At 34.6% G+C, this 21656-nt stretch overlaps 2 protein-coding genes across 3 annotated transcripts; one reads left to right on the top strand and one right to left on the bottom strand.

Annotated features, from left to right (window-relative positions):
• Positions 1-21: 21 nt before the first annotated feature.
• On the bottom strand, positions 22-6030 carry LOC130725344 (endoglucanase 12). 2 transcript variants are annotated; one of them, XM_057576582.1, is made up of 6 exons: positions 5929-6028; positions 5391-5846; positions 2926-3230; positions 1498-2095; positions 1045-1217; positions 22-567 (listed from the first exon to the last, which is right to left on the bottom strand). In XM_057576582.1, the coding sequence occupies exons 2-6, from the start codon at positions 5794-5796 to the stop codon at positions 166-168; spliced, it is 1884 nt and encodes a 627-aa protein (XP_057432565.1). In that variant the 5' UTR covers positions 5797-5846; positions 5929-6028; the 3' UTR covers positions 22-165. The 2 variants fall into 2 exon arrangements, with proteins under 2 accessions (XP_057432565.1, XP_057432566.1); XM_057576583.1 differs by having other exon boundaries at positions 5391-6030.
• A 3265-nt stretch (positions 6031-9295) lies between these two features.
• On the top strand, positions 9296-21031 carry LOC130724750 (uncharacterized). The gene is made up of 16 exons (XM_057576036.1): positions 9296-9299; positions 9891-10759; positions 11867-12982; positions 14606-15046; positions 15123-15194; positions 15337-15417; positions 15571-15608; positions 15718-15805; positions 15876-15992; positions 16148-16333; positions 16427-16506; positions 16617-16686; positions 16768-16869; positions 17485-17590; positions 18222-18309; positions 20432-21031. Exons 1-16 carry the CDS (start codon positions 9296-9298, stop codon positions 20625-20627), a joined length of 3654 nt encoding a protein of 1217 aa, XP_057432019.1. The 3' UTR covers positions 20628-21031.
• The last annotated feature ends 625 nt before the right edge of the window (positions 21032-21656 follow it).

Here is a 21656-nt window from a genome sequence, read left to right as displayed (position 1 = left end):
ATTTCCCTAAAAGCAGGGACAATAGTAAAAACAAATTCATGAACGGCTTTATAAATATACAAGGTCTAAAATGTTATTTAACCCTCCAAATAAACTAAAATTTTAATTAGAATGTATTACAATAGCTTGATCTTACATTGAGGGTTTAGATCGTTTAAAATAATATCATGGTTTCCAAGGTGGTGGTGGAGGTGGATTTTGTGGCCCAAGTGGTGGAATCGCTGAAAAAATGGTGTTCCTATCAATTCCATTGCTTGGAATGTTTGTTAAGGAAACTAAGGCAGCTACTATTCCTGCATTTCCAGCTAAAGTTGGCTCAGTGTAGTTGTAATTGCTTCTTGAATCATGGAATTGGTCAAAACGATCTGGGCCTCCAACCATTGCTCCGGTAATGGTGTTAGGATTTTGCTTAGAGGTGTCACGCCACTTCATACCCCCACTGCATGAGTAATGTTTCTTATCATTTGGAATAGATGCACCTCGATGATGAACATGTCTTGCAAACTTGTTTCCAAACCCAACAATGTAGCTCATTTTCATGGGATTTTTACCAAGGATGTAATCAACCTGTTTAGTACAGAAAGCATGTTAGTATTCTCATTATGAAGAATTAGAGATTGAAACATAATGCGTTTGGTTATTCACTTGTATTTCATGACAAAAAAGTGAATGATTATCAGTTTAGTGTAACATAAATACAATTCCATCCTAAGAAGACTTACATTAACTTTTTATTTCGAAGTAAGTGTTAACATCCGTTAATAGTGGTGTCAATGAGTATTTAAACACAGTTATGAAGTGTTTCTTATCCACTCACATGTTCCAAATAAAAATGAAAGAAATTTTTCTTATGAATTGAGTTAAAAGTTCTTCATTTCATTTCGTATTCAGCTGATATTTAAATATACACGTACAAATCCAGTTAAAAACTATTTGTGTGACACTTAATTGATATTCAAACACAGAAGAGGTAGGTGCTTTAATGTTTATTCTTTTTATCAAAACAAAAAAAAATAATTGAAATGGAAATGAAGAATATAGCACCTGAGAGGTTGCAAATTCCTTGAGAACAGATATTGGAAAGTAATTAGGACCACAATTCCATCCAGGGACACCGCTTGCTTCCATATAATCAGCAAAAAGAGATGCCAAGAAAGCAGCATTAGCAACATATTGGAGTGATTGTGGTCTTCCATGGTTCAATTGGATCAATCCCCCTGCAAATTTTCTCATCATGTTGACTAGTTGCAACCATAATTTTGAGTCCAATTGAAATACACTAGTAGACAGTAAAAAACTTTACACAGACGTTCAATCATAATTTACTATTTTACCACATCATCAGTGCATTAAAAGAAAATACTAAAAAAGAAACATGGAAAGATAAGATTAAATGTGTGTGTAAAACTATTTTCACTCTAATCCATTTCACTCTAATCCATATAATCAATTCCCTGAATTAAATAAAGGACAAAAATCTATATCTTAATTAATTACCCTTTGTCCAGTTGAAGACCTTAAATTGCTGAAGATAAGAGCACATGGTAAGACCAGTAACATTATGGTACATCCTGAGCATCTCCTCATAAGGGTACCCAGGATTCAAAAACACCCTGAACCTTGTTAGCAACAACATTGCCGCAGGCAACTTGTTATCCCAGCTCAAAACACTCAAATCAGGATTCATAAAAAATGCCTTGGAATTCATAGGCAAGGAAGGGTTTGTTGCCAAGGAAATGTAGGAGCTATTTCCAGTGGCATAGTACAACCAAGTAGCACCCCACATGTACTCATCAAAGTAGCCAGTGGAGTTGTAGTAAGGTGCAATGTAAGGCTGGCCGCGGCTGTAAGGCGCCCTCTTACCGGAGTCTCGGGCGAAGGCAAAGACGGTTTCGGCGCCCTTGATGAGTTTCTTGGAGTAGGAAGCATCATCTTGGAAAACTATGGATGCTGCTGCTAGTGCTGCTGCCATTTCCCCTGCAAGATCAGGACCTTGATATATAGTTGTGGTTGGGCGTGAATAACTCATGTCTTCTGGTCTTTGCCAACAGTAATGGTCATCTGGTGTTGTAGAACCATTTAGAGCTCCACCAACCTGATACAAAATGCAGATAAATTATGTTGGTTTTGTATAATCATGTTTGTTTTGTTTTCCTTGCACTGATTTGGTGAGGAAGACAGGAAGAGGCAGAGATTGGAAACATTAGATGAGAGTTTCTGGCTTAATAGAGAAAATTAAACTGAGATATGATGAAATGTGCCAAAAAAATTCCTTAATTGATCATAGAAAGTTTTACATGCCTGATTCACATGTAAGAAACCACATTGCACATTCATCTCTTAATTTGTCACCCCATTTTTAAGGGTATTTCAAATTTAAGGATCAAAACCCTCTTGTGGTATGTCATTTAAAATCTACTCATGTAAGATCACAACGGTCTTATTCACGCTCTTTTTAATTGACATTGCAAAATTTTATTAGTGCAACTGGGAAGTGGACACCAAACGGAATTAGAAAATCTTAATTCCAAATTCAAACCTTACATTACATACACTTTTTTTTAATTTGCCACAAGTATCCTCTATGGAAGACAGTCTTGTTTGGGCCTCATTCCGATCAAGTATAACTCTCTAAGCTGAGTTTTTCATACACAAGAATACACTTATATACATGCTGAAATAATTTATAGTATGAATCCATAAAATTAACAAATTAAAAATGAACTTGTAGCTAGAAATTGCTATAGGATATTGTATCAAACGATGAAGAGTTATATACGACAAATTGATCTAATTTCCATGCTCAAATTGATTTAAGATTCAAGATCAATATTGAAGTACCATTAAAAAGAGTAACACAAAACATTGGAAAACAAAAGAGAAGAAACATTGGATCGAGAAGAAAACATGAGTTTGTTCACCTACCTGGCCATAAATTTTGTTGATTTTGGTGGCAGAACTATTGAAGGTTAAGAGCAAATAATCAGTACCCCACTTAATGAGCTCTCGGGCATGGTCATACTCATTAACTTTCATATACTTCTGTTTATATTCCAGCACAGACCAGCTGAGCATTGTCATAGCAAATGACATGGGAAAGTGGAACTTAACATTGTCCCCTGCATCATAATAACCTCCAACAAGTCCTCCTTTAACATCACTGTCATTTCCATCTTGTAACCCTGAGTTCCCTCGCCATGGAATACCATTGCTCTTTGGCAATTTCCCAGCTTCACAAAACCACAATCAACAGTTCAAATTGTATATTGCTTTATTCAAGTCTACATGGAAGAATAATAATTAGAGGCTTCAACGTCTGTCACACTAATGTTTAATCTCATTCTTATCTACAATTTACCCTTCACCCGACCTCCTTCTAACAAGTTAACTCCATCAGAGATGCTAACGGAATATTTTACTCTAATATTTATTATAATCTAATTATGTGACTAATGGAGATTCAGTAGTGTTCTTACTTTTTTGTACAGGTACTACTAGCAGGCATTTAAGTTTAACAACTAAAATCATTATGTATTCAAATTTCAATTAAAAGAAGAGTTAAATATTAAGTTATTATTAACCATTAAAAAAACATGCTACATGCCTTCATTATATTTGTGCGAGAAATGGCCGGTCAAATACTAGAGACAAATACATTTGTGTTAAAAAAGCCGTCTGCTGATATCATTTTAATTTGAATTAGTCCATAACTATTGGTGGACCATGCACTAAATTCAAACAAATCAAAATCACTTGTTAGATGGAGTGAAAAGACAATTGTTAGTGATTGATAATAATAATAATAATCTCTCTTTCTAACGCTTTGTCAATATAAATGTAGAGTTCACTAAATTATATGAGTCAAACTTTGTTGCAATCTACATAAATTTTTTAATTAATTGATTAGAGATAGTTAGAAAAAGAGTACTGGTAACACTCCTTTCAATAATTTGCAAAACTTCTAACCTTAGAAGTTAGAACTTACTATATATAAGAAAAAACCAATAACCTTTAAAAGGTGTTGACGGAAGAAAAGGTTCTGTCTATTGTAGTAAACTACAAGTGGCTATCCCATCCGTGTTATCATAAACAAGCACTTATGTTCACTTTTTTTCTCTTATTTATCTTGTACTTTCTTATCACACTATATTATCATATTTCTCACTTGGAGAATTTCTATCACAAATAATAAAATAGGTGTCTTTCGAGAAGATTAGTCATAATAGGTTTTGTGTCCAAACATATTTCTATCAGGTCTCTATCCAACGTTTATTTATTGACAAGTTGTTCTTTTTTCTTATTTAAGGAGAGGAGTACTAATGAACTAGAAGTATATAAAAAACAAAAGCATTCATGTGTGTATTCTTTTTTCCTAGAAAAGGGTAGATGCACTGTACTGTAATATAAATTTTATTGACACAGATATTTAATTTAATTCTGGCACATCTAAAATTTATTTTTATTTTAATTAAAATAAAAAATATACATAGCCATCTAGTCCTCTATAGCATAGTTTAATTGGGTGTTAGTGACAGTGATAGAGCATAACAATTATACTCTTCTTTGTTTTTATTCAAAATCTGAATGTGTATAGAATTATACTACTTCATCTGTTCCTATTTAACTGACACTTTAAAGTTGTTGCACAAGTATTAAGAAATAATAATTAATGTTCTTGTTTTATTAAAATTAATATGTAACTTTCTATTATACCCTTTATCTCTCTTATTAATTCTAACTTTTCAAGTTTCAAACCAACAATAAATGAAGGATACAATTGGTAAAGTATAATTAATACTCTCTTGAACTTTGTAAAGTGGCAAATAATTAGGAACAAAATTCAGCTAGAAATAGTATCAGTTATTTAGGAACGGGGAGAGTACTATATACGCATAACAAAATAAATGGTATTAAAGAAGAAAAATACACAATATATGAGGTAGACACCCAAGGTGTAGACAGTCAATTGATGTACTCCCTTCGTTCCTTATTATAAGGTCAATTTTGAGTGTTTTTCTTTTTCCTAAATATAAGTCAATTTACAATATCAATGAAACATTAATTATTTTTTCCCAAAACTATCCTCATATTTAATATGAAAGAGACAATGAGATTTTGAAATAATAACTTGGAGAGAAATTTATAAGAAAATAAATAAGGTTAATCTAGGATAGTGAATAAATTTTTTTTACAAATTTATTACTTATAACTACTTTTCTCAAGAATGAGAAAAGAAGAAAATAAAGAAAAATAATAAATGTGATATATGATGTGATATGTTAAAAAAAAATGTAAATTATCTACGTGGTCAGCTGGAACAAAACTAATTGGTTCATAGATATAAATTGGAAAGAATAATGAATAATTAATATACATGATAACGAACTTACATTTTTGAGTGTTGAAGAAGAGGAGTGCTTTGTGAAGGGCAAGGGTGTAATTATCGGGCGCCGCCGGCGGAGAATGGTGCTTGGGCAACGACTTGGCGACGATGATGGGTAGACCGATGACACAGAATGCCACAAAAAGGGAACCTAATACCCATTTCAATGCCTTGTGGCTGCACACAACGCACCCAAAATCCACATACTTTTTCCTCTTCACTGCTTCCCTTTCCAGAACCCAGCTTTGTAATGTTTCATCCAAATCATGGCGTTGAAGATTATGATCATGGTGATTCTGATCAAGCAGTGCAGCCTTGTCCCACTGATCATAGGCTCCTGATGAGGTAGTCACTTCAGTGTCATTGTTTGTGCTCAGCTCAAGCGACCCTCCCCACTGATTCCTTGAATGCATGATGATGTATTGCAGTATATATATGAGCAAACTAAACAACGGTTTCCACCCTAGAGACGTATACAAATAGAATGAAGAGATGAAAAATAAATTGATGAAAATGAGATAGAAATTAAATGAATATCAACGAACCAAAAGTTGGAAACTGCTATAGCATCCAAGAGGTGCCAACTAGAAGGAGATAGAGAGAGGAATCGTTTCAGGAAATAAATGGATTTCAATATAATCCTAGTATCAATATGCAAATTAAAGAACATTTAATACATATAGTATGCGTGTTCTGACTTTAAACTTAGTACACGTCAGTTACCCATTACCTACTACCACAAATTGAATACTTCAAAATTGAACCATTATAAAAAAGAGGGTAATATCTTTTAATTTATTTTTCAAAATATTTATGATTAAATTGTAAATTATAATATTTTACTGTAGAAGATGATATGAATATAAGGGCAAAATTGTATGAAATCCCTCCATTTTTAAAAAGTAATATGCATGTACATAGAAATTTTTGTAATTTGGTCAAATAAATGGACATTGAATTTTTTTTTTTTTTTGAAATGCTTGGATGAATTTTAAAATTAAACGCGTTAATATTTGGTTTGTATCGAGGTTTTATCCAAATCTGCTGAATCAATCATGTTATGATTTTCGGAAGGACTCTTCATTTAACATTTTTCAACAAGAAGTATAATTTTCTCGTCTCGTATGGAAACGATACCTCCCTCCTTTCACGATATTAAAAGAAATTTATGTAATTATTTACAAGATTTGGATTATGAAATTTTCAAACAAATTACACTAAGCTATTGGGATTCTGATGTAATTAATGTTAACATCGATTAATATCAATATCATCAAAATGTATATGTAAAACTCACTTGAACTTTTACATTAAATACATTAAGTAATTAAAAAATTCTTTTATGTTAAATCATATATCACAGATCTTCCGATGTATCAAAAAAAAAATCATATATCACATGTTATCCTATCTTATCTTATACTACATATTATTTCTAAAACAAAAAATTAGTAACTCCAACAAGTATCACTCTCTCATTCTTTGACTTTCTTCATAAGTTTTCTCTTTCATACTATAATTGGTAGGTAGATAATGTCATATTTATATTTTCTGATTTTTAGTAATTTAAATACTAAAAATTCCATATTTTTGAAAATAATTAATTTATTGATATTTCATTTAATAGTCATTAATGCCATTAGAATAATTAACAAAAGTCAATTGTGACTTTTTTCAAAAATAACTACAACATTAATTTAACATTTAATAGTTTTTAATGACATTAAATTAAATACTTAATAATTAACTATAATACTAATATTTCAATACGATTATCTTATCTAGAAGCATAAGGTTCACACTTTTATTCCCACATTTTTGAAACAAAAACATGATCTAAATTCACAAGAAAAAAATAGAGTACTGACACTAATACAGAGAGAAAGAAAAACTTTTGTCCATAACGTACGGTTATACACCAAACAAATATCTGAATTGAGAGAAACTCCAGCGCACTTGACAACTATTCATCACCTACATTCCAGATAAAAGGTGAATTGGGGGAAGTTGATGTTGATCACTTGGTGATAACATAAATAGCATAGATAATTCCAGGAATATGGCCAAAAAGAGTGAGTACCAAACAGATCCAAAACTCAACATGGCAGCCAAACTTGAGGAAGACACCTAGAGGAGGGAGGATGATGGCAAGGAGGATATCGATGCAGTTGAGTGTGCCCTCGCTCGGCATTTTCTCTTAATTTCAACGTTTTCACTACTGTTCTACACAGCAGCAAAAGGAATTGAAGCAAGCAACTTTACTAAATAAATAAACAACGTGACATGAATGTGAATGTGATAGGGTATTTTTACAACTATATACTGTAATAGATTAAAAAACATATTTAAAGAAACTTTATCAAATAATACACACATACGATATAGTTAACAATAAACACCTTATGTAGACATTTGTTTAATTTTTAAACAATTTTTTCTATATTATTTATTGATAAATAGTATTTTTATTATTAAATTTAAATTCTTAATATTTATTACATATAAATATATTTCTTAGTTTTTATTTTAACTTTTATATTTTTCCTCAATTTATGATTGATAATTAATATTCTAATTTTTTAATTAATGCGTAATAAATTATTATTTTTGTTAAGAAACATAAAATGTTGAAAATCAATAGTTAATAAAATTAATGACATAAAATAGTTATTAATAATTTATTTATTATTATTGTTACATTAGTAATCAAATCACAATTGAATTTTAATTTTCTAAAATGACACAAAAAAAATTATATTTAATATTAAAGAAAATACATATAATCATTCAATATTTTTAAAATAAAAACAAGACATTAACCACTGACTAATTAAAAAATTTAACATTTTTTAAAATATATTTTTTTGAAAGCAAAACAAATTCATATTGTTGAATGATAACACAAGAGAACACCTCACTCATCTGAAAGTGTACACAACAAAACGACACTGAAACAACCATAACCCCCCCCCCCCCCCCCTCTATAGAGATTAGAAATAGCAAATATGTCTCATGAAAACCTTAGTAGGAAAAACCCAGTGTAAAAAACTCCGATGAAGGAAAAAGAGACACATTTTCTAGTCCGTAAAACCACAAAATAATTTCACAACACACTTTATACAATCAGCAAAATATACTATCGTTCCATCTTGCTGTATATGCACGTTGTTCAGCAACTTCCAAGGCTAATAAGCTCGTTATAGTCGTTGTTACAACCTTCGGAAGACAATGCATCAAAGCGAAAGAACACCACACGAAGCGGCACATCTGAATGGTCACCGCACTACTCTGAAAGCCCATGACAATCATTATGCAACAACTCTACCTTCTTAGCAGCAAATGCAGACGAATCAACCCTTTTAGGTCCCTCACTCTCCACCGAATGAACATCCAAAGATTCACTACGCACACAATCATTCTTGGATTTACTAGCAACACATACCATAATTTATAATCGATCCAATAAATTCAAAGTCGGCGTGACCCTCAACTCATTCATCCTCGCATCAAAATCGAAAATGACAGCACAAATAATCTCATCACCGTACGAACGCCAATCCAACGTTAGGACATGACATGCTATGGAGAGAAGTGAGGGAATTTTGAGACTGAGAGGTGTTGTTCATGGATAGTGTTGATGTGAGTTCACTACGGTTCATTCGTTACACCTTGCTTTCTCCTAAGTGTTGAGTGTTCTTTGCTGATTCTTGACATAGTTGCACTTGCTTGGTTCAGCTTTGCAATGCATGTTGGTTGGATATATTGTTGTGCTTGTGACTTGTTAAGCGATTGATAGGCATTTTTTATCCTGAACGGTTTCATGGAATCATATGTCTGGCAAGAGGGTTCAAAGTCCCTACATGGCTAAAGACCCAAAGTCGGGTCGAAGGTAGGAATTCGTGGAAGACCCTTATGGGTAAGGCTATGAGATGGAATGTTAGGATTCTAATAAATGAATTAGCCAAGTGTTCGAGTCAGGTCGAAGGTCAAAGTCAGATCTTCCGGCACTTATCCAATAAAGACCAATTAGATTTCAAGTCGTACACTTGGAAACCGAACCAAAGGAGTAATTACGTGATTCGAAGGCAATAAAGCGTCAATTGAGTAGTTTTTATGTCGAAGAACACATGTAAACATCTTGTAACTTAGCAATTTCTATTTTCCTTTTAGTTTAATTTTTTTTTTCTTTGTAAACATCGCATTTTCACACTAAGAAAACATGCACGTTTTCACTCAAAAGAACCTGAGAATACGAATCTAGAGCAAACAAATTGTCACATCACTAACGTCCCTCAAATATCCATAACTTCTAACCTCACAAACATCAAGCACTCAAATTACTCGTTTTAAAATTGGGGATCCAAATTGCACCGTCGCGATAAACGATGCACGAAAATCGCAATTGAAGCCTTTATTTCATTTAAAATTTAAAACCAAAAATGCATTTTCCCGCACAAAAATGAAAAATCCCTCATTCTCTTACTGAACAAAGCACAGCGAGAGTGAGAAAAAGAAGAAGCAAAAATGGAGCCTTCCAACAACACCGAAACCGAAGAGGAAACCGTGGCGCTCAAGAAGAAGAGAGCACGCCGTGTCAGCTTCGCCGACAAAGAGATCACCTCCGTCCACATCTTCCGCCGCGACGACTCCTCTACCACCTCCTCCGACACCGCTCCCGATCCCGTCCTAGGGTTTTTCCGCGACCTCGCCGACGAAAGCGACAACGACGACGACCGGAACAACTCCTTCCTTCAACCTCTCAGCTCCCCTTCTCCCGGCGGCAGCGGCAGCACCACCGCCGCCGCCGATGACAGCGATGAGGATGACTTTCGCGGTCCGGTTTCGGCCAATTTCATCCGTCCGGAACGCTTATCGGACTCCGGCGCCTCGGATGATGTCACCATGGACTCAACCGCCTTCTCGATACATTACCGGAGCCTAGCCCGGTCGGAATCCGGGGATCTCAAGACGCCGACGAGGTTTGGCTTATTGCCAACAACGCCGGCGCCTGGCCGGAGTGGAAGCCCTTCCGGTGGGAGTTTGATGGACCTCACCAATCCGGAGAAGACGCAGTCTCTAGTGTCTGCCACTGAGAGTGGTGGTGGAGACTCAAATGACATGAGCCTTGTGGAGGAACATCCGAAAAGCTACAATTTCGGCAGACTTTCGCCTCGTTTGCTTGCCATTTTGGGAGAAGGAAGCAAGGATTTTGCTGCCTCACCATTTCTTTACAAGGCCACGGGTTCGCCGAAAGGGAATGATATGTCAGTGGATAAGGAGCTTGATGCTCCCGCCGCCGCGGAATTGAATATTTCAGTTACCTCTTCAGCCCATCATGATAATGCAGCTGCCCCTGCTTCAGAGTCTCCAGCCAAGGTGATAAACATGCCATTTAGTTTATTTGGTCTTATGTTTTAAGCATTTGTGGTACATATGGTTGCCTAGAGTTCTTGCATTCTAGTTCTACCAATGCATCTTGGTCCAGTGAGTCAAGTTTGGTTGTTTTTAAGTAAGGTCTAAGGTTCAATTTTCAAGTAATTTGAATGGGAAAAATTGGCACCTGGAGAGCTTTGCTCCATCTGCTTTGACTTGTAATATCAGGGTCTATATGTCTTACTGATACTGAGGGTTCCACACCAAAAGTACTTGCATTCTGCTATGATCAATGTGGGTTCTATTATTCTTGTGGTTAGTTAGTTGACTTTGTTTTCTGGCTGCTCACATTTTATTTTAGATATTAGCGTCTTTAACTTTTAATTAGTTGCGGATAGGTAATACAACATGATCGAAGATCTGTGTTTTCTATGTGTATAGTGGTGATGACATGACTCAGGCTGATTAGATTATTAGCTTAAATATTAGGAGTGGGTAAAAGAGGTGATACTCCGAGTTGTTAGTACTGCAGAACCAAACATTTGCTTAGTTGTATAAGTGGAGCTCTTTGTTGAAGAGGAAACCCCGTGGAAGTAACATTCTCTTATTTTTTGCACTGTGTGACGGCTGAAAGTTACACATCTTCTGGGAAGACTTCGGCTGCAAAAAATGTTAAAGTAGCAGATATGGGGCGTGCTGTTATTATTTGTGTAAGGTGGGTGGTGAGATGGTGGATCCATTGTTGCTGCATTGTAATGTTTGGTAGCATATATTTCCTTTTGAGGTGTGTAGTGTTAGCAAGCATGTGTTCTGTTTCATAAATGGCTTGAGAGGCATAATTGCCTCTTTAATAATTTTTTGGTGGAGTTTAGGAGCCATTGCTCAATCGTGTATTCCATTGATGTGTAATACATTTTCCTCGTGGTCATATTCTTTCATTTTTGGAGGGTGTATAACTTGTAACCGTGCTATATGCATTTGGATGATCATATCAAATTTTAGGTATGCATGGGTTATGATGACACTTTAGTCGCTATCCTTATATATGCTGTTGCTTCTATTGAATAACATAAAAGCATGGTAAGTCATGGTTGTTATTTTCTTTTGCAGGAAATTAAGGAGTTTGATACAGACACAACTGCGCCAGTTCGTAAGCAATTAGACTTTGCTAAGGCTAATAGAGGAACTCCTAAGAAGATGGATGAAGGAAATCAGTTAAATTTCTCTGCTCAGTATGAACTTGGTTATAATGTAGGCCAGAAAAATGAAGGTAATCCTACAGACCAAGGGCAAGTGTCTGACTCTAATCAAAAGTCCAATCAAGTAAATGGAAATTCAATTCATAGGTTTACGCCATTGTCATATTCTGCGAAAACACAGTTATTTATGGGTTCTCCTGATTCCTCCAGATATACTGGGCATAGAACTCCTCCTTCAAAGCAATATCGTTCATTTGTGCCTGATGTTTATGTTACACAAGGTGCAGCTTTGTCATCTATACGTAAAAGTATTTCTAAGTTGAACACTCTTGAGACTACACCCAACACATCAACTCTCAAGGAAGGGATTGACAAATTGAAATATAGGTTATCAAAGTACTCTCCCGGGACTTCTCTTTTTAGTGAAAAAGATTGTGAATACAAGCAAGTTGAAACCCTCACTGCTCCTTTTGAGAAACAGCCATTTAGTTTCACTCCGGAGAAGAACATTCATCAAGGTTTGATCACCAATGAAAACCATGGAAATAGTTCTTTTAAAAATATTAGCAAGTCAAGTCCTAATCAAGAGACTGTGACCAGCAAAAAGGATGGGGAAAACTTTAATTTGATTGCTGCTGATGTTTCTTACAACGATGAAAATATTAAGCCTGTTGAAATGGCATCTTCTCCCTTGCGGAAGACTCGTTTAACAGAAGTTGTAGGTTTGGACCTGGAAGATAGTACAGTTGAGAAAAGGAAGGATGAAATTCCAATTGTAACACATGACAAACCTTTTTCTTCCCCTGTGAAACCATTTGTCCAGAATCCATCACCATCCTTAGAACGTCAAAATATTTGCCATGGCGAGTCGAAGCAGCTGGATAAGCAGAATGAATCTGTTAATAGTGGTTCATTGCAAGCCATTGAATACAACGTGCAGACAGTGGCTAACAAATTGGACTTGTCTGATTTTAGAAACCGTGAACAGACTAACTCACCTTTTGAGAAAGTCAATGAATTTACTAAGGTAAAAAGAAAGAACATTACTCTCATTTATTCATTCATAATTTATTGAATTGAAAAATAAAATGTTTTTGAAACCTTTGCATATCCTTATGAATTTGAGGTTGGCGGTTTTTCCTCAGGTTGTGTATCCATAGACCATAAGTGTAATTCTGTTTCAGCAGGCTCAAGGTTTTCTTTAGTTTCAGTCTTTAAAACTTCTCATTATGTTATTACACTTTGGCTTACTCTAAAATCTGCTAAACTACCTAATCTCTACATCATATTTCTTTTCCCCTAAATTTTTATTATAGGAATGTATATTAAATTCAATAAACGAAAACCAGTATATACTATATAGTACATATATCATCAAGACTTGAATGACACTTAAAGTGATAGATGGGAAAAAGAAAGAGAACTAGAAAAGAAGCAATAGAATCAAACTTGAAGCAGAGAGGAGGAAGCAAGCTGCCTTGCTAAATGATTGATAGATATCATGAGCAACTTACCCTGAATTCTTCTTCAGCCTCTGTGGATATATTGAAAAGGAACTTACGTATGTATAAATTAATGAGGTTGGGTCTTGCATGTAGTAGTAGAAATAAGGCAATCTTCATGCAAAAATAGTTGCCATAATAAAAATATCCTGTTTAACTACAATGTAAGCCTCAGTTTGTATGATTGTAATGTTCGTATTGTGTAATTTAAAATTTCCAATATGAGGTATTGACACTTTTAGAATTCAGGCTAGGCCTAAGTCTCTACCTCAAAAGTTAGCTTAGAGGTGAGCGTTTCTCTACCCTATATAAGGATTTATTAGCCATATTTCTAGTTAATGTGAGACTTCTCAACACACCACATTACACCTAGGGTTGGACATCTGGAGCGTGGAATTTGCAGGAATTAATATCTTCGGGTGGCCCATTTATGGGGTCTCCAATAAACGGATCTCGGATAGGCTCTGATACTATCTTAGAATTTGGGTTTGGCTTAACTCTACCCCAAAAGCTAGCTTAGAGGTGAGGGTCACTCTACTCTATATAAGGGTTTATTTAGCCATATCTCTAGCCAATGTGGGACTTCTCAACAAACAACATAATGCATGTAGGTAATAAAAAAGCTTTACCAGTCATGTTCTTCAAAAGGTTTGGTTTGTGGTTTAATTTTAATCATTAAATTTTGCAAAACCTATTTCAGTTTGCCTTTATTTAGTTTAGTCACAGTAACAAATTTTCTGGTTATGTTTGTTGATAAAATTAAAATTTTGGACCATGCAAAAACAAGTGCTTGAGATGTGTAAAGGTGTGTCCCAGCAGAGGTCAAAAGTCAAACTATTGCATTAGATTGCATATTAAATAAGACTTCTGGAGGCACCGGTGAGAAGGGTTGATAACGGTTCTTAGTCCAGTAAAGAGGGGAAGAGAGAGGCAAAAAGGTCATTGGAAGATATTGTTGAAACGAACTTATTGTCTAATTAATACCCCACAATTTTGTTTTTGATTGGGTGCAATGGCGTCATGTGATCAATATAGCCAACCTCACATAGTGGGATAAGACTTTTTATGTTGCTGTTGTTTTATGATGTTGACCTTGTTAGTTTCTTGGCTCATAGTTTTGGCACTGATTTGATACTTGGGTAAATTAGATTGCATCGAAGAGCAAACCGGTCGAGAGTCCTGATAGAATTATAGTTCCGAGCACAACTATCCAAGAAGCAACAGCTCAGTCGCCCTTTCTGGCCCTGCAAGAGGCTCCTGGTGAGTTGATCCAAAGTAATATCCAAGACTTGTCTCACAAGGGCAACTCAGATGGTCTTGGATGTGATCTTGATAACAACTACCATGTGGTACTCCAAGTAGATCAAAGCCCTCTTCCAAAATCTGGTATTGAGGTTTCCTCTGGGAAGAAAAGAAAAGGTTCCAAGATACTCAGCGATGGAGAAAATATCGATAAAATTGGGAGGATTGACGGAAGTTCAGAGGTTCATGAAAGTTGGAATGGTAATGAACTGTTAGTTTCAGAACAAATGAGTCCTATGAGAAGTGAAAGAGAAAAGCTTGGGGATCAGATGCAGAATGATCAGCATGTATGGTTACTGCTTTATGAATTAAATTGAATTTCAGTTTTTTTGTTTGGCCTCTTTATTGTCAATTATCTTGCAGACTCTAAAGAAATTCTCAGTGAGCACAAAACAGCTGCTTTCTCCGTCAGTTGATAAGCTAAATTTGAGATTGGTATGTTCTAATATATGTTTGTAGAATTTGTAAATAATAGAATTCAAATAAAATTGTAGATATTATGCCTTGCTTTTCATTATTCACATAAATTTTCTCATAGTTATTTATACAAATAATTCATTTTTCTCTCAATGTTTAGATTAGCAAGCTGGAAGATATATTGGTTCATCTGCAGAAAGCTAAGAAATGGGATATTCTTTGTTCTGAAATTCAATCTCAGGTCTCTTTAGATGGGATAATTTGTTTTAGTGCACTTATCTAGTTATATTGTATCATGAATAAGCTGTCATATATAGCAATTAGAACATATCACTTCCTAGTGTGGCATTTCTTGTTTATTTTGAACTGGTGGTTCTTGTATAACTTTCTGCAGAAATCAACAGATCCTCTAAATATTCCTGGACAGAGAAGGTATGTTTATGCTGTTGGAGTGTGTCACTCTGTGGATTATGTTGTTTTGTACATGTTTATGGAACTGTTTTGGATGAATGATTGATAATTATAAATGTTTCTTGTGCAGAATTGTAGAAACGAGAATGTTACTGATCAATATAGCTTATGAGAAAGCAAAGCTACAACTAATGCATATGAAGCGTGAGAGATTAACGGTATTCTCTCTTACACATTTGGTATTTAGCAATGCTCATTGTTGATGATACAAACTATCAATTTTCGCAGAAAAAATTACAACAGTTGAGTTCTGGGCTTCAGGAGGCTCAAATGATGAAAAATGTCATCCCTTGTTCAACTAAGATTGGGTCAATTAACATTCGTGCTGATGATAGTCATACCCAAGTAAGATTTTTTCATTCCTCTTGGATGCATGATACATTCTCCCTTGCATGTTGCCTGTAGTTTTTGTTTGTAGTTCATGGGTGCAACCTGATTATAAATGTTAATTATGTCGTACCATTTCGTTTCAATTGGCAATATTTTTTGGTCAATGCTAGGTTTCTAGCGAAATGGAAAAGAGGCTGGAGCTTGAAAGTTTGGATTGGAAAGCAAAATCATTAATTGAATTCTTCTATAATAACTGCAAGATGGAAGGGGATCGAACCTGCTCTGACACTATAAAATCTGTTCATGATTATTTGCTGAAGAGAATGTCTTACAAGTGTATATTCCAGAATTTGAAGGTCTTTTGACTTTAAACGTGGTTCTTGTCTAGGCACGAGATACCAAAACCGCTTTATGACAGATGTTGTCTTTGTTTCTATTTTCCCCTTCAGTTGTGGAATATTGAAGATTTTGAGCGTAAGGATGGTTGTTTCAAAATTCTTCTCAACTATTGTGATTATATCACCCAAAGGTTAGTTAATCTTGATTTCTTACTTATGTTTATAATTGAATTCTAAGCATATCTTTTTATTACATGACTAAATCTTCAAGTGGCTATTTTTTTCTTTTTATGAAATGTAGGTTCACAGTAAATAGTAGTTTATCAAGCATAATGATATCGAGTAACTTGAATAATGTGAATATCAGGAAGGTAATTTGGTTGGCAATTGATCTGTTTTGTTGTAATATTCATTATTCATACCCTTTTCTGATACGATGTACTTGGTTTCAGACCTTTCCAAATATGGATGCTTTTTCTGCATTTCTGTTTGTCTTGAATCCTCATACCAATAAGAAATGCCCTGGTCAAATCAGTTTGGCACAAGAAACACAGGTAAATGACTCTATTTATAATGCTAATTTTCCTTTTGGAAGGATTATTTATAAATGATGGGGATATTGGTCCGGGATCAGCCTTTTTTTTAATAAGATCTACTTGATAAGGAGTATGAATTAATTGATTCTGGTTAGCGAATTATGGGAGTTAAAGAAATTTAGTATCAAAGATGTTCTGGAGGATTATTCAAGTTTTTTACCTTATGCTGCCAGCTCAATGCTCATAGGGCTCTTCCGTGTTAATGTTCTACATTGACTAGAGATGTGTGAAAAGAAGTTGTTATAAAGGGTACGGAAATCTTTACCCTTGAGCTGCTTTTGGGTTAGAGTTAGGCTTAGACTGAAATCTTATGATGGTTTCATAGCCAATTCTAGATCCAATATTGAGCCACCCGCTAAAGTTTAGTTCTAGAGTAAACGTGGCCCACATTTGTTCCAAGAAAAAATTACGAAGTCAATCTGGTCCGCGGTTATTTCAGGAGAAATTGATGAAGTCAATCTAGCCTATAGATATCCCATGGTGGGCACATGACATTTCCGTACAATGTCAAATGACTGAGTACTGACTTCTTTCAAAATATTGCTGCTGTAGCTGACCTGTTTTTCTATGCAGATAACAAGTTCACTTATAAGTAATTTGCTATATGTGGCTGAGGAGGTTCAATTAGCTCAGATAGAGATTAGAAACTTGGTCCATGCCAAGTTCTATTCTCGCTCAGGTAAACAAATTCCTTCTGCACTTTGCCATGAGTGATTGTTTTAAAGTCAGACCAAAGATGGTCATTGAGCCAATGGAGTGTTTTACTGGTTCAATTCAAATTTGGTTTGAACCAGCAATATTAAATATACACTTTCTATATTATAATATATGAAGTAATAAACTAGCATAAAATTAGAAATACAAGTTGGATAATATTCTTAACATAAAGTAAACCTCTTGATGTGGCTGTATTATGTCTTGTAAGGCTAAATAATAAACATTCATATGTAAACCTCTTGATGGGCTTTTGTAACTTGGCATTCAGTCTTTATTGGTCAAAAATATATTTTCCGTTGAATTAATAAATAAATTAAGTTAAAAAAATGGTTTGAACCCATTTTTCATCACTAGCTTTCACTATTTTGGGATTGGGGTCAAGTGATCCCCGCAGGTTTTTTGATCGGTCAGTTTTTTGGAGTTGAACAGGTTGCATACTTAGCCATTTAATCAGTTTTATGATTGCGGTCCAATTTTCAATCACATTCTTCTGATATTTGATTGGAAGTGGTTAATACCATGATTTTCCTGACTTAAGATTATCTTGATAATAATAAAGCATATTTTGTCTCTAACGTATGTTGTTTTGGCAGTTCATCAGCTTGATTTGCAGCTATTATTCATTGACTTTTGTAGTGGGAAGAAGGTGCAAGTGACTCTTGATATGACATGCTTAAAATGGTAAACTCGTACTACATTGTCTTTTCAATTCACTTTTAATTTTCTTTTTGCTGTGTCCTGCTAGCCAAAGGCATGACCGGTTTGCTAAAAAATGAACGACTGGACAGAACATAAATGCTTGTATTATATTTCATTTTGATAATCAATGGACGGGGCAAAAGATAAGATAAAGACCGAGGCAATAAGTCTTGAATTTTGTTACGTAAAATAGAGGACTACTTTGTCCCATGCACAACATCATCAAAAAGAGAAATGCCTCAACCTTTTTCTTTCTCTTGGTAACTATCCTCCTTGGGCCTCCCTCTCCCTTATTAGAGTTTAAGTAAGTGAGAAAGTGAAATAAAATGGGAGATAGAAAAGAAAAGCAGGGAGAACTCAGAGAGAGAGAGAGAGAGAGAGAGAGAGAGAGAGAGAGAAGGAACGGATCTGTACTGGATTAGCTGCAAAGAAAATACAACCAAAAACTTATTTATAGGGCCTAACAGAGTGCCTGACAAAGTGACGTAGAAGGTTTAATCTAGTTCTATTAGGTTCTTGATTCTATGTAAAGATAGGAAAAATGTGAGAGAAAGAATGATTGAGGGTTAAACTTTAATCTAATGACTAAAATTTAGAATTACGCCTAATTTTATCCCTTCATTTTATTCTAACCTAATGGCTAAAATTCATTCACTAAAAAAGTCACGTGACCTTTTGTTTTGTTCATGTAGTCACCTCTTGTCGTTCTTTGATATAAATAAACACAGATGCCATTTGCTGCCTTAGAATTCTAAAGAATAGAGATTGTCTATTCTCTTATACTATTTTTATGATCTAACCTTTACTAACTAATGTGAGACTCGAAACACACTTGAATCAAATCTAGCTAAAGAAACTATCCATCAAGTCAAACAAATCTGAACACTCTCAATACTAGCAATGAATGCATCATATTCTTTCTTAATTTCTTCCGGAATAATCTCAAGTTGATCGTGAATGGGAACTGGATCATCAGTAGACATGAATGAGTTCACAAGAACTTGCTCAAGATCCTTCAAAATTGTTCGTGAGCCTTTCGTCAGATTCCGAAATTCAGATTTTAGTTGTTTTAATTTAGCTCAAGTTTATACGTAGAGAATTATAGATTGAAGTAATAAGCTTAGGTGCAATGTTGGGAATTTTGTTCCCTTTCTGAATATGCAGGGTTAACTGTCCATTGCAATTTTCTTCACTTAGATAATGAAATAGAATAGCTGGACTTATCACATAATTCTGTAGTTGGGGTCATTCTATGTGCTGGTTCCACGAAGAAAGTTTTTCTCACCCTACTAATAAAGATTTAATGTGAAAATGTTACTGTAGCTGAACTTGGTGCTCTGATTTCTGGAGACTCAAATCGATTTCTATGTTCTCATGTCATTTGTCACGGATTATTATTGCTCTGATACCATGATAGAGTTCGAGCAAGTTAGAAATTGAGAGAAAGTGAAGGAAGGTACAGAACTGAGAGAGAGAGAGAGAGAGAGAGAGAGAGAGAGAGAGAGAGAGAGAGAGAGTCTGTATTGAATTACATGATAACAAATTACAACAAAATGGTTCCTTTTAGATGTAGAGAACACTAATTTATAGGGCCTAACAGAATGCCTATAACAGGTTGTTTGGAGTGTCTGAATCTGTTAATACAATTCACTTTCAGCAATCCTAAGTCCTAACAGCTAAATCAATCAAAGCATGTGACAATAATAATGGATCAGCAAAAAACAGCATGCAATTTCGCATGCTCTAATATCCCCCAATGGTCCAACCCTTATCTTCCATCATTTGTTCTCCTTTCCCTCGAAATTATTCGTTTTGTGCATTAGTCATCAAACACCAAATATATGTCTTATTTGTACTATGTTGTTCTGCTTGTATTGTACCCGAACATGTATCAAATTCACCAGTGTCGTGTTTCTCTCTTGTTCCAATTGAACATATTACTATTTAGCTCTCATAAGCTCCAGACAGACATGAATCCCTAAAACCGAGACTCTGCTGAGTGTTTTCAGCTTTTGAACTTTTATTCAGATCTTTTGATTTATACTTCATACATAAATGCTGCAAAATTTTCCTCAAATTTAACATCTGTTCTGTTTTTGAGCAGTGGGGCTTATCCTGTGGAGGTCCTTCCATGTCAAATACATGATCCCTCTGCTAGCGGGGAACAAAAGCCTCTTCCTGCATCGCTTGTAGATAAAATAACAACTGCAGCTGTGAATGAGAGAGTTGGGTTTTCAAGAATTATTAGGCTTTGTAAGTGTATTTCCAAGGCAGTCCAGGATAGCACTCAAAGCGGATGATTGACAATTTTTGCTTGTCTACTCACTTTCAATCGTTAATTTTGGGTGAATTGTCCTTAGAGCTCAGCTCTATCTTTGTATATTTTCACTTCATTGTGTTGCTACAAATGGACGAGTAATTGTAGTTCTCATGCAGCATAAAAAAACACTAAAACTTCCAGTGTATAGTGCTGCCATAAGCTTCAATCCTTTGCATGAAATCAGTTTCTTGAGATTTGTGAAATTTTCAATTTCAAAAAATAAGAACCAGTGCTGACTTAGATTAGCTCCTTGTAGGGTGTAGCACGTCCATAATAAATGTTGCTTAACTGCAAAGCAGTGTGGATGCCAGAATTATCTTACAGTTTCACTGTTTTACGGAGTTCTTATGTTCAATTAAATTTGTTTCGTGATTGGAATTGTAAGGACGTTTGTCTCACTATTCTAATCGATGCATTTAAGTGAAAACAGCGGGTTTTATTTTCAACACAGGATTAACTACTAGTGCAAATTAACTCTGGGATATGCTTGGAAACGTTTATTTACAAGCCTAAAAAAAAGTTACCTTCTCTTTATATTTTCAAAAATCTCTTGGAAAAATTTAGGATTTTTCTTTGAACCATTTGTCTCCCATCAAACAGTACATTTTGAGCCAAATTTGAGAGTTTCATGAAATGCTCACAACCAAGGGGAAAGTGTGAAAAAATATTCAAAACAGATATAAAAATCAACCTAAATTCTCATGGATAAGTGAACCATTTTAAGGAGTTTATTGATTTTTCCTTACATTTTTTGGTGAACCCAGAGTATCCACCATGTGCACCATTTGGATATCATGTAAATTATGCTCGCAGTTAAAAAATAAAATTAAACTCATACACTTCTCTAAAAATATGATTTAATTCTTGATTTCTTATATTTTTAAGACTAAAAAGGTGATTGCTAACTTGAGTGAAAAATTATTATTTTTAAAATATTGTTATGAAATATAGAGGCCAATTTATATTTATTTACAGTGATAAAAAGTAATTTTTTTACTTGAGTATAATT

Source organism: Lotus japonicus, chromosome 6 (genome assembly GCF_012489685.1).
Source record: "Lotus japonicus ecotype B-129 chromosome 6, LjGifu_v1.2".
Lineage (NCBI taxonomy): Eukaryota > Viridiplantae > Streptophyta > Magnoliopsida > Fabales > Fabaceae > Lotus > Lotus japonicus.
Note: the sequence above shows the minus strand (reverse complement) of the source record. Positions and strands in the feature narration are given on the sequence as shown.

What these genes read in the sequence shown, in the direction of transcription:
- LOC130725344 (XM_057576583.1), bottom strand. Translation starts at nt 5,796, where the DNA reads ATGCATTCAAGGAATCAGTGGGGAGGGTCGCTTGAGCTGAGCACAAAC. An exon ending in CTTCTTCAACACTCAAAAAT is followed by an intron (nt 3,231 to 5,390) that starts GTAAGTTCGTTA and finishes GGTTTTGTGAAG; the next exon opens with CTGGGAAATTGCCAAAGAGC. An exon ending in GGTCTTCAACTGGACAAAGG is followed by an intron (nt 1,218 to 1,497) that starts GTAATTAATTAA and finishes GAAAATTTGCAG; the next exon opens with GGGGATTGATCCAATTGAAC.
- LOC130724750 (XM_057576036.1), top strand. An exon ending in TGAAGCGTGAGAGATTAACG is followed by an intron (nt 15,806 to 15,875) that starts GTATTCTCTCTT and finishes CAATTTTCGCAG; the next exon opens with AAAAAATTACAACAGTTGAG. An exon ending in TGTGATTATATCACCCAAAG is followed by an intron (nt 16,507 to 16,616) that starts GTTAGTTAATCT and finishes TATGAAATGTAG; the next exon opens with GTTCACAGTAAATAGTAGTT.